At 47.1% G+C, this 12,091-nt stretch overlaps 1 protein-coding gene across 1 annotated transcript in view; it reads left to right on the top strand.

Moving 5' to 3' along the window:
• INSR (insulin receptor) overlaps positions 1-11,702 on the top strand; it is a 50,310-nt gene extending 38,608 nt beyond the window's left edge. Inside the window, exons 11-21 of the mRNA XM_057400310.1 lie at positions 2,649-2,920; positions 3,545-3,687; positions 4,348-4,507; positions 4,831-4,930; positions 5,186-5,253; positions 5,458-5,687; positions 6,019-6,129; positions 6,210-6,369; positions 7,147-7,276; positions 7,514-7,648; positions 9,765-11,702. Coding sequence (XP_057256293.1) covers positions 2,649-2,920; positions 3,545-3,687; positions 4,348-4,507; positions 4,831-4,930; positions 5,186-5,253; positions 5,458-5,687; positions 6,019-6,129; positions 6,210-6,369; positions 7,147-7,276; positions 7,514-7,648; positions 9,765-10,119 — 1,864 coding nt within the window. The 3' untranslated portion in view covers positions 10,120-11,702. The remainder of the gene's footprint in view (positions 1-2,648; positions 2,921-3,544; positions 3,688-4,347; positions 4,508-4,830; positions 4,931-5,185; positions 5,254-5,457; positions 5,688-6,018; positions 6,130-6,209; positions 6,370-7,146; positions 7,277-7,513; positions 7,649-9,764) is intronic.
• The last annotated feature ends 389 nt before the right edge of the window (positions 11,703-12,091 follow it).

The raw sequence follows: 12,091 nt of genomic DNA, 5'->3' as shown, positions 1-12,091 counted from the left end.
CTGCCACATGCTGCCTTAGTCCAGATCTGATCTTACTTGACTTGTTGAGAACCCCTCTGGAAACCACAGAAGCTGTTCCTTCCCCTGTGCACATGGTTCATTAGCTGCTGCAGGAGATACTGTCACAAGTCTTATGGGTTAATTTGCTCTGGCACTGGCAAGGCAAACTAAAAGTTTCTAAATGCTTCTTGCCATACCCACCTCCACAGAGCCAGCAGGTATTTCTACACCACGTCCTTTGTCACCTCCCTCTGTAGCTGAACAAAGTGGCCATCAGAAGCTGATGCTTTGTTTCTTCTTTCCTTTGTTATTTGCTGTTCCATTGGAACAAGTTTTGCACGGATGGGAACAAACAGGTGATTGCCCACTGGACCAGGTTGCCAAGGGAGGTTTTGGAGTTTCCATCCTTGGAGGTATTCAGATCTTGACCCGAGGAGACCCTGAGCAACTTGCTCGAGCTGCCCCTGCTTTGAGGGGGTCAGATTAGACAATCTCTAGAGGTACCTTCCAACCCTCAATCACGCTGTTGAAAGCATGGAAAGATTTCAAAAGCAGTGGAAGTCCTGCGAGGTAGAGGGGAACTAAATGGCTGCTGTTCAGGATGTAATTTAATGTGTGCTCTCCAACATCACTGCTGCAGAAAAAGCAATCTCTCTCTGCTTTCCTTCTTCATCCTCTGTGTCACATGCACTCATGCTGTTACAAATATCAGTGAGTTACAGAATGAACAAGATCCGAATCTGGTATTTCACAGGGGGAAGGTCATTGGAACGACTATTTCAGCAGTAGGCCATAATGAAAGTTGCACTGGAACAGCAATGGGAAAGCATCAAATGTTTGAAAATGCAGGGAATTTGGCCAGAAGATTGCTGCAAATGCAGGATAATAAGTATGGGAAGATTGGGGATTACAGCTTCGCAAGTTTTCCTTGCCTTCTGTTACTTGAGAAGGAAGAAGTTGTTCTTGCATTTTACTCTGTGCTGAATCAGTGCTCGAATTACTGTTTTACTTGTGAAAACCAGAATTCCCTGAAACAGGAGGAGCAGTTGAATCCACACTTTGTAAACAGAGGCCTGTAGCTTTTCTTGGACATCCAAACAAGGTTCTGCTTGACTGTAAAGAATCCTTCCAGAGGAGGAGGGTGGCATGACCCAGCCCAGGGGCTCTGAACTCTGCCCCGTTGTTAGGGGACATTGTACAGACCAGTGCAAAAGCTGAGATGAACAGCAGCTCCAGAATGAGTTAATTAGTGATAGAGAAAGAGAAAACTACAAACTGGCGTGTGCTGTGCTGAACCTGCCTTTGGCATCCCGCGTTTTCATCAGGCCGATGAACGTGCTTACGTTGTTGGGTACAACCTGATGTTTAGGTGGAGGAGATCTTCAAATGTGCTTTCCAGCTGGTTGCGTTTGCTGCTGGAGGAGGGAATGGAGCTGGGGGTTGCAGTCAAAGCCCTGATCCCCGCAGCTCCCTGCTGCACTTGGCCAATCATTTGCCTGGTTCTCGGAGGGCGGCAGTGGAAAGTTCAGTTCAGCAGCAAAGATTTGCTTCAGCAGCTTGTTACATTTTTAGAGACTAGAGATGCCTCAAGTGTGGGTTCAGTTCAGGTCACTCTTTGTACCCTTTAATAGCTGCACGCACGTGTACACTCAAAAAAGATCATCATCACCTTAAAATACACGGTCCAGTTTTCAAATGGCATCGATTCCTTTTGTGTAACACAATACAACTACTGATCCACCATGGTGGTGAGTTCCCAACCTGGGATTCCTCGTGGTGAATGTGTGGCAGGACATAAAGTGTTAGAATGAGAAGTTTCGGCTTGGTGCTTGTTCTGTTTGTTTGGTTTTTCCCCAAGAAAATGAAATCTGTGAACAGTTCTTAATTTGGTTGGATTTACTCTGTTTACGTACTGACAAACTCTGACATTGAAGTTGGCTCCTCACTCGGGAGCAGGGGAGTTGACAGGGTCACGATGCCAGCTCTGGTTTTACAACTGCAGAAAACTGCTGTGCAGTGATTTGAGAGGCAGTGTTTGGTTAAAGAAAGCCTCACCACTAACACCTAATCTGAATCTGTGAGATTTAAATGTGCCTCTTGAAAGGAACATAATAGGCTTGGTCCCTTAGGAAAAGGTTAAAATTATCTGTCTATCTATTTGTCTATCTATCTGTCTATCTAGATTCAGCCTTAGGGTTCTGAATGGCAGGTGTATTCCAGTGAGCTGTGAAACTGGTCTTATGCTTTATACATGCAAGTTTATGATGCTTGGAGCATGTGGCACATCTGAGATCAGTGGAGTTGGGGCATGGCCTCACTTACTCAGAGCTAGAATGTGCAGGAGATGAACTCCAAAGCATCACAGCACTGTCCAGGGCACCTGTGAGGCAACCTGATAAAGTTGTGTTCAGCTGAGAGGATCTTGAACTTGACTTCTCAAGAAAATACTTCAGACTTGGATTTCTTTTGGGGGGGCTTTTATCCTGTATGAAGTTGTGCAGGAAGAATGCTGACTCTCTGTTGCATTGCAAATACAAGACTTGAATTTGAGTTTTCAGTGACACTCTTGAGCTGTTTTCACTCTTCCTTTTCAGATGAGTGTGTTGACATTGACTGTAACAAATGTTGTAACCTGTATTACTCAACAGGCCGTCAAGAAAGCGAAGAGACCTTGGCTCTGTGGCAAATGCCACTGTGGTGATACCCACCATGGCGTCCTCTCCCAACAACTCTGCAGCACAGTTGGAGAACGCAGAGGAGCAGAAACCTTTTGAAAAGGTGAAGTCTAAAGAGTCTTTGGTGATCTCAGGCCTGCGGCATTTCACTGGGTACCGCATTGAGCTGCACGCCTGTAACCACGATGCGCAGGAATCCCGATGCAGCGTTGCAGCGTATGTCAGTGCCAGGACCATGCCAGAAGGTAATTATCTTCCTGAGCTTTGCTTTGGGCTGGTGGCTGATCTCAAAATGCTGTTTTTCCTACAGGAGCCAGCTGCAGTACAGAAACACTGTGTAGGACTGCTGCTGTCTGTATGTCCTGATAGGAAAGGATGATGGATGAATAATATGTTCTGGTGTCCCCATCATAAGAAAGGCATGGATCTGTTGGAGTGAGTCCAGAGGCGGCCACAAGGATGATCAGAGGCTGGAGCACCTCCCATATGAAAACAGGCTGAGAACACTGGGCTGTTCAGCCTGGAGAGGAGAAGCTGTGTGGAGACCTCATAGCAGCTTTCAGTATCTGAAGGGGCCTGCAAGGATGCTGGAGAGGGACTCGTCATTAGGGACTAGAGTGATGGGTTCAGACTTAAACAGGGGAAGTTCAGGTTAGATATAAGGCAGAAGTTCTTCCCTCTGAGGGTGGTGGGACACTGGCACAGGGTGCCCAGAGGAGCTGTGGCTGTCCCATCTATGGCAGCAGGAACTGGGTGATCTTAAGGTCCTTTCCAACCCAAACCTTTCTGTGATTCTGTGAAGTATTGGCAGCTTTGAATTTTGCTTAAGACATAAAATAAAACTATTATTATCATACACTTGGTTCTAGCTAAGGCTGATGACATCGTTGGTCCAGTTACACATGAACTGGTTGAAAAAAACACCGTGCATTTGAAGTGGCAAGAACCAAAGGAGCCAAATGGTCTTATTGTACTGTATGAAGTGAATTATGGACGTCTTGGGGAGACAGAGGTGAGAATTTCTACTTGTTCCTTAGCACAGCACGTCTGGAGAAGTAGATCCACCTGGGAGCCCAGGACTGTTCAGTCTTTAACAGCCCTCATGCTAATGGTGTTCTGTCCTCTCTGGCTTCCTTGTGCGTGAACCAAGGTACATAAAACTTCATTAGTGAGTTTATATCGTCTAGAAGTCTATCTGAGGCAACACAGGAATAAAGGTCTGTGGTGCCAGTTTGCCAAATAAGCTTATCCAGTTTGCCAGCTTTCTGCATGGAGGTTTTTCTTAGGAATTTTATTTTACGGAAGCACAGAAACCATGGGGCTAAATTGAAGTTGTTTAGAGAAACGAAGAAAGCCTTGAGCAGGCAGAGCTGTGGTGGGCAGCCCTGAATGCCAGCAGCCTGTGGGCAGCAGAGCTTGCCAGCCCAGGTCAGGTTTCAGGGCTGAGCTTCAGGCCAGTAAATGGCACATGCTCACTGTAATGTGAACTACTAAACTGTAAAATGCAAATCCAGGACAAAGCACTATATTGGAGTAGCCCTGAGGATGTGAAAGCTCTGTTTGTGTACGTTTGCCAGGCAAGGAGGCGAGGTAGGGATCCTTGGGTGCTGTTGCAGGGCTGTGGGTCACTGCAGAGGTAGCGTGTGCAGCCTTCCTCTTCCCTCCTCCTCAGGAAGCTCACTACTGCGTGTCCCGTAAGCATTTTGCCAGTGAGCAGGGCTGTAAACTCCGTGGACTGCAGCCTGGAAACTACAGTGTCCGTATCCGAGCTACGTCACTGGCTGGGAATGGCTCATGGACAGAACCCACCTATTTTTATGTGGCCGATTACTGTGAGTTCATTTCATTTTCAGTATTCCTGATAGAAACCCAGGTTGTTTTGGGAGGATGGGGGTTTAGCCAGCAGCGCACAGAGAACAGAGGGGGGTCATAAAATACTGACTATACATCTACTTCCAAGAAACTGAAATTACTTCCAAATGTGTGGCTTTGCTTCATGAGGTCTCCTTGTGACCAGCCGTGTGTTCTGTATCTAAAATAGCCTCTAGTTTTCTGTTTGTTCCACTTTATTGAAGGAGGGGGTGCTTTTTTTACTGAGGAAGAGACTTGGATTTTGGACCTGTATAATAACTCCATCTCTCTCTTTCTCTCATAGTGAATGCTCAGCCTAATATTGCTGTTATAATTGTGCCGATTATTTTTGCCATCATTATTGCTGGAATTATTGGAGCTGCTTATGTGCTTGTGAAAAAGAGGTGAGTGCAATTTTATCTTGTTTTCAGCAGAACAAGCAAAACTTCTCCCCAAAGCTTTTGTTTATCTTTTGGGAGTAAGTCTGTTTATTTTCTAACTTAGATAAAGGTTGCAACACATGAATTTCATTGAGGAAATGTTTTGTGCCTTTGGAAACTGGGGCAGTCTGTATTTGCTGCGTGCTTTGGGAATTAATCAGACTGCCTTCTAATGTGTCAAAGGCTGCAAATGTGCTGAAGAGTTTGTGTCTCTTCCAGGCAAACCGAAGGACCAACTGGACCACTCTACGCATCCTCTAACCCTGAATATCTGAGCGCCAGTGATGGTGAGAACAGTGAGGGCTTTCTGCACTGACTTTCTACTTGGGTGGCCACTGAGACAGTGCAGCAGTATGGGATTGGCATTGTCTTCATGAGGTTTTGTAGTCTTACACACATAGTATCCTGTGGCAGTGCTGAACGAGGCTGCTACAGAAAGGTCTTTCAAAAGATGGTTGCTCAATTCAGAAACATTTCCCTTTGCTCAACAGTCTATGTCCCTGACGAATGGGAGGTTCCACGCGACAAGATCACTCTCCTCCGAGAGCTGGGACAGGGCTCCTTCGGGATGGTGTATGAAGGAATTGCCAAGGACATAGTGAAGGGAGAGCCAGAGACTCGAGTAGCTGTGAAAACTGTGAACGAATCAGCCAGCCTCCGCGAGCGCATCGAGTTCTTAAATGAAGCTTCTGTGATGAAAGGCTTCAGCTGCCATCATGTGGTAAGCACCACGGGGTGCCTTGGATGATCAGCGAGTCCCATCACTAATAGTGCTTTAGTGCTTTCAGAGCCTGATGTTCAGCTGACAAAAGCAGCCGGTTTGTGGAACCAGTCGATTTAAAAGAGCTTTCCAGGTCATGTTCCATAAAATACATCCGCCTGCATCATTTCATGTTTGCTCTTTCAGAACTTCTCATCATGACAAGGCTTTGTAGTGCTGTTCTGAGCTCTTTTTCAGGGGTTTTGCCTTTCCTCCAAGCTCCCTTTTCAAGCTGGACTCTGCCTGGTGTGTTTGGACACAACCTTGAGGGAATTCCTCACTTATTTTCCAGGTTCGCCTCCTCGGGGTAGTCTCCAAAGGGCAACCTACTCTGGTGGTCATGGAGTTAATGGCACACGGAGATCTGAAAAGTTACCTTCGCTCTTTAAGACCTGATGCTGAGGTAAAGACAAGGAGAGATGGGAGCCTGTGGTGCAACGGAGTAACTTGATTCGAGGTTTACTCCTTCTTTCTTTATTGTAGAATAACCCCGGTCGTCCACCACCAATGCTGAGAGAAATGATCCAGATGGCTGCAGAGATTGCTGATGGCATGGCCTATCTGAATGCCAAAAAATTTGTTCACAGGGATCTTGCAGCTCGTAACTGTATGGTTGCAGAAGACTTCACTGTAAAAATTGGAGGTACGTAGTGTGTGACCAGAACACAGTTCCATGGGTCATGTTTGTGGGAAGCCTGAGACCCATGTGGCAAACAGAGATGATGCTCACTGGCTACCTCTGGAAATGCAGTAAGAATTGTACGGACTTTAGTAAGAACATCATCTCCTTCAGAGCCAGAGCAGCTTCTCTCACCTTCTGTATTCTCAAACCTCTATCCAAAACGTTTATTGCCTTTCCAGCCTAAGCTGCCAAGGGTTATCTCACTGTTCTTTGCTTTCATGAGAATTATGACAAAGAAGGTGCTCGGTAGAACAAGCCAAGCGTTCATAATCCTGTCGTTAGGTCAGGTGCCTTTAAAAGTCATTTATCTTCCACAAGAACCAGTTTTCAACCCAAACCTTTTTAGAAATAAGTAAATACAACATCTACAAGTAAACCAAATCCCCACAGCGTGGTGGTTTCTCAGACCTCTTTGAACTTATGGCCAAGGCAGTGGAATTTCAGGGCAAGGAGACCTCTGGTTTGCTTAAAGAGGATGACTAAAAATAATGTTTAGAATAGAGGCTGTCACTAAAAGTTTTAACTCTGGAAACTCTGTCGTGGCTCTGGAGAGGAAAGATGCAGGGAAAGGAAGATGTTTAAGATGTTGAACGTGAGATGAGAGATGACTGCAGGTTGGGCCATAGGAGGCTTGCTGAGTGTGTGAAAATAGCCTGGCATGAAAGGAGGGCAACAGCCATCTAGAGGTGTTGCACAGTAGAAGAGAGACATTTAACACATCCCCTTTGCTCTTCTCAGACTTTGGCATGACCAGAGATATCTACGAGACGGATTATTACCGTAAAGGAGGCAAAGGACTGCTGCCTGTGCGGTGGATGGCACCGGAATCACTGAAGGATGGTGTTTTCACTGCTTATTCTGATGTGTGGTAAGTTGTCCTCTGCAATCTCAGATGGATTCCAGCTCAAGAGCTCACAGTTTAGCACACAGAGTATAAATTGTGAGTTGCTGACTTCTTCAGAGTACAGCCAAACCAAAACCAGTTTGGAAGCCCTCTCCTTAAAAATACAATGGTGTTCTTTTACACGTTCTCCAAAAGAAGACGTTATCAATCGCAGACCTGCAGGATGCTTTATTCTCACCAGGAGCCTTCTCTCTTCCTTAGGTCATTTGGTGTTGTCCTTTGGGAAATCAGCAGTTTGGCAGAGCAGCCGTACCAGGGACTCTCCAACGAGCAGGTGCTGAAGTTTGTCATGGATGGGGGATACCTGGATCAGCCAGACAACTGCCCGGAGAGGCTGTAAGTACTAAAGCAAGGGACAACCAACCAAGCTGCACTCTTTAGCTAAAGTGTGGCCCGTGTGTCACCTCTTTTCTTCTTGTCTGGGGGGGAGGAACAAAACAGACTTCAGTGAGCAGAAATCAGTGTCATCCTTAGTGAGCCAGGAAATAAAGACCTGAACCAGCCTATTTCACTAGAAGGGAAATCAAACCAACTTGGACCTTACGTTGTGAGTACAGATTCAAGAGCAGGAAGTACAAAGGACAGGAAAAGCTTAAAATACAAGTAAGCACTGTATCAACTTGGCCAAACAAAATGTTCTTCCTCCACTCTGGACTAGTGGGTGGCAGTTTATGGCACGTGGCTACTGGGGCTGCAAGGGAGCATCTTGTTAATCCAAGGCCTGCTGAGGTTTTCTGTAGTTCATCTCTCTATAGCACATAAATAGTCTTGAGACTTACAACCACTTCTTACCACTCATTTTCAGAAATCCAGTGTTGGCTCATGAGGAGGGAGAGGCAAAAGGACACTGTGCTGAGCCAAGAGCTGATTATCATAGAATCATGCAATGGTTTGGGTTGGAAAGGATCTTATGATCATCTGGTTCTAAACCCCTGCCGTGGGCAGGGACACCTTCCACTAGACCAGGTTGTTCCAAGCTGTGTCCAACCTAACCTTGAACACTGCCAAGGATGGAGCATTCACAGCATCCTTTAGCAGTCTGTTCCAGTGCCTCACAATTTTCACAGTAAAGAATTTCTTCCTTATATCCAACCTAAATCTCCCCTCTTTAAGTTTGAACCCATTGCCCCTTGTACCTCATGTCCAAGGCCTGTTCATTTCTGTTGCAGGCTCATTGCTCTACCAAGAGCACAAGGCCAGGCTGCCTGCAGGGTTAGGGAGAACAGAGGGCACAGGTGAAGACAGTAAAAAACACCTCACAGAGGTTACAAACTGAAGCCAGACATTCTCCTGCACCGGAGCTAAGGATTATTGTGCTTACCCAGGTGCTCCCTAAACTGCTCCTGGCAGAGGAATTAGAACAGTCCTGTTCCTCAGTGTTTAACCTGAGCCAGGATGTTTGTCAGAAGGGTTTAAGGAGACACTGCTGAAGCAACGTGCAGCAGAGAGGGAAGGAGCCGTGGCTGGAACAGGGGATGCTGATAGTGACGTGCAGGTTCTGGTAACCTCACACCCCAGCCTGCTTCCAGAGTCAAAAATAAACATGTTTTGTGAATATCCTCCTGAAAAAAACCTGCTGTCTTGGACGTTTGTCTCTCATGGGCAGTAACAAACTCCACTTTGAAGCTTTATTTGTACTTGTAAGTTCGTTCTCCATGGTGTCTGATAACATATGACCTCTTGCTGCAGCTGTTCTTTTGGGTGGGATGTTGACAGGAGCTCTGTCCTCTGCACAGTCTCCCGTTTTCCTTGGAGCTTTAGGAGCTTTGTTATCTTTCAGGCAGAGTTCAAATTAAAATGGAATGGATTAAAAAGTTGTGACCTGGCTCTAAGTGTGTGTGTGTGTGCACAGAGAGCATGTGAACCGCAGCCCCGTTTCCTTCGGGAGCCAAGTTCAGAACAATTGGAGGAATTGGAAGGGATTTTTGATCTAGACAGAAACAGAGAAAAAGGAGCCCCAGGAGCAACAGGCAAATACAGAGATCCCATTAAAGGGGCTACAAGAAACCTGGAAAGGGTCTTTGGACAAGGGCCTGCAGGGACAGGACAAGGGGAATGGCTTGAACCTGCCAGAGGGGAGACTGAGATGAGCTCTTAGGCAGAAGCTCTTCCCTGGGAGGGTGCTGAGGCGCTGGCACAGGGTGCCCAGAGAAGCTGTGGCTGCCCCATGCCTGGCAGTGTTCAAGGCCAAGTTGGACACATGGGCTTGGAGCAAGCTGCTCCAGTGGAAGGGGTCCCTGCCCATGGCAGGGGTTTGGAACTGGATGAGCTTTAAGGTCCCTTCCAACCCAAGCCATGCCATGATTCTATGATAAACAACCCAGTTGGAGTGTTGAAAGAGTAGCATGGGGGGGTGGGCAGTCTGATGTGGACACCAACCTTGCTGTGTGCCAGCCCTGCCTACATTGAATTGTTTCTTCCTCCCCCTGACCCTGTGTTTGTCCCGATCTAGGCACAGCCTGATGCAGATGTGTTGGCAGTACAACCCCAAAATGCGCCCCACCTTCATCGAGATCATTGAGATGCTGAAGGAGGACTTGCACCCCAGCTTCCACGAGGTCTCGTTCTTCTACAGTGAGGAGAACAAACCTCTGGAAACGGAGGAGTATGAGATGGACTTCGAGAACATGGAGAGCATTCCCCTCGATCCCTCCTCGTACTCGCAGAGGGACAAAGTCCTGGGTCGGGACAATGGACCCTCCATGGCCCTCAAGGGGAACTATGAAGAGCACATACCTTACACTCACATGAACGGTGGCAAGAAAAATGGGCGGATTCTCTCCATGCCCAGGTCGAGCCCTTCCTAACGCTTCCCGTTTGGCCCAAGGGTTGTGTCTGCTTTTTTCCCCTCCACAGATCTCAGGACTCTCGTTATTGCTGCCACAGTGTATGACACACATCTATGAACTCGTCAGATTTTTAATCATCTTATGATTAATACTTTATTATTGTCTTTCTTTTGCCAAGTTGACTGGCTGTCAGTGGACTTATCTGTGAACATAAATGGAAGAGGTTTCCATGGCTGCTGTCCCTCTGTAACCATGGTTTCAAAACAGGAAGCCACCGTGTACGTTCAACTGAAGGAGGAGCCTCCACGGTTGCCAACAAGAGACGTGAAACACGCTGGTATCTGAGCTACAGGGTGGAACAAAACTGCAGGACAGGAGCATTTCCAGTCAAATTCCAGGCTTTCAGGCATTCTCTTCACTACAGCTGAAGGATTCAACACATCAGACGGACGCGCCAGGTCCTCACATTGACCAAGAGCTGCTGCTTTCATACTTTTTCAATGGGTTAAATCCCAGGGGTGCGTGCGTTTGTGTGTGCAGTATATATATGTGGGGTGTATATATATAGCAAAATATACACCTCTGGGGTTTTGTACATAAGTTTTGTATGTTCTCACAGAAGCTTTCCTCTTCTCGGAAGCGTCTGCTTCTCTTTTTTTCCCATTTCCCTGGAGTGACTGAATCCCAAACAGATTATTTTTATACTGAGGACTCTTGGGAGTAGGTTTTCTCTCATTAAAAGACAAAAAAAAACAAAAAAAAATGAGGAAAATGTGCTGGGAGCCAAAGGAGCAGAAATCTGAGATTTGTGGGTACCTTTCAAGACCAAACGGAGTTGGAGTCCCCTGCCCTCTCTGAGAGCGGAGTTTTCTGTCCTTACAGCATTGAGTATATATATTGTTTGTTGTAACATATTTAAGAATATCTTTAGTTTAAGTTTTAACTTCATATAAATTATTGACTGTTTAGGATCCTTTCGGGGAGGGGATAATTTGGGGGATTGTTTGGTCTTAAAGTGGTCCAAAGATTTCAGAATGAACTAATTTTAGCCCATTACCCTTTTAGGAGCTACGAAGCACATGTTAAGTTTATACTTGACAAAGCTTTATAATACAGTTTCATGATTTATACAGTGCAGTCAGCCAGCTCCAGCTGAAGCCCTGAGATAAAGTAGTTGGGACTTCACTTGGTTGGTGAGGGCTGAACGACACCAGAACATCCCCAAGCCCGAGTCCTGCTACCCCTTTGCCCCCACGTCCCTTGTGTTGCCTTCTGTGCTGCAGAAACAGCCAGCGAGAGGGGACGAGCAAGAACTCTGACCTTAAAAAGCGACACTAAAGCCAATCCAAAGCAGGAGAGCTCGAGGCTCTTGGCTCTGCACGTGAAGCAGGAGCCGAATGGGACTGTGGTCAGCTGTGTGCTGCCCATCTGCTGCTGCTCGGGCGTCTGGCCTCGTGCTGCCTGCGGACCTCCCGTGTTTCCCTCGGATTCCCTGTGTCCTGCCCAGGCCGCTTGCAGCTCTTTGGGATGTCAGCTTTCGTCTTCTGGACTGTGCTTTGTTTTGCTGCTGTTTGCATAAAAGACCGAGCTGGTCAGCATAAGGTGTTGGGAAATGATTGTGAAACTAAACGTGTCTTGGGGGGGGGGGGGGGGGGAGCATGCTAGCAGGGAGAAGTGCTAAAGCAAGAAGTGAAGATGATCGATGTCGCAGGCCCTTGTCATACAGGAGGTGGTTTGAAAAGGGGAGGGAGATGCTCAGTCCTTGCCTTCTCCTTCTGGAGAAGCCCAGGAGCTGGTTTATGCTCTCTGCCAGGAGAAGACAAGGTTCTCCTCACCCTGTGAGAGTGGGGACACGGAGCTGGTGTGTGGCTTCTTGTTCCAGCCCGGGTGGTGCTGCTGTTTCCTCCCTGTAAGCAGATGTAAGGGGAACCTGAGCCCACTCCACTGATGGGTGCAGCATCAGGGGAGGATGATGGGCTTTGTGCACCAC

This window comes from Pezoporus wallicus, unplaced genomic scaffold (assembly GCF_028554395.1).
Source record: "Pezoporus wallicus isolate ANWC-B61680 ecotype Strahan unplaced genomic scaffold, APGP_CSIRO_Pwel_v1 contig_10426, whole genome shotgun sequence".
Lineage (NCBI taxonomy): Eukaryota > Metazoa > Chordata > Aves > Psittaciformes > Psittacidae > Pezoporus > Pezoporus wallicus.
The sequence above is the reverse complement of the archived record's forward strand: the minus strand, read 5'-3'. Positions and strand labels throughout refer to the sequence as shown.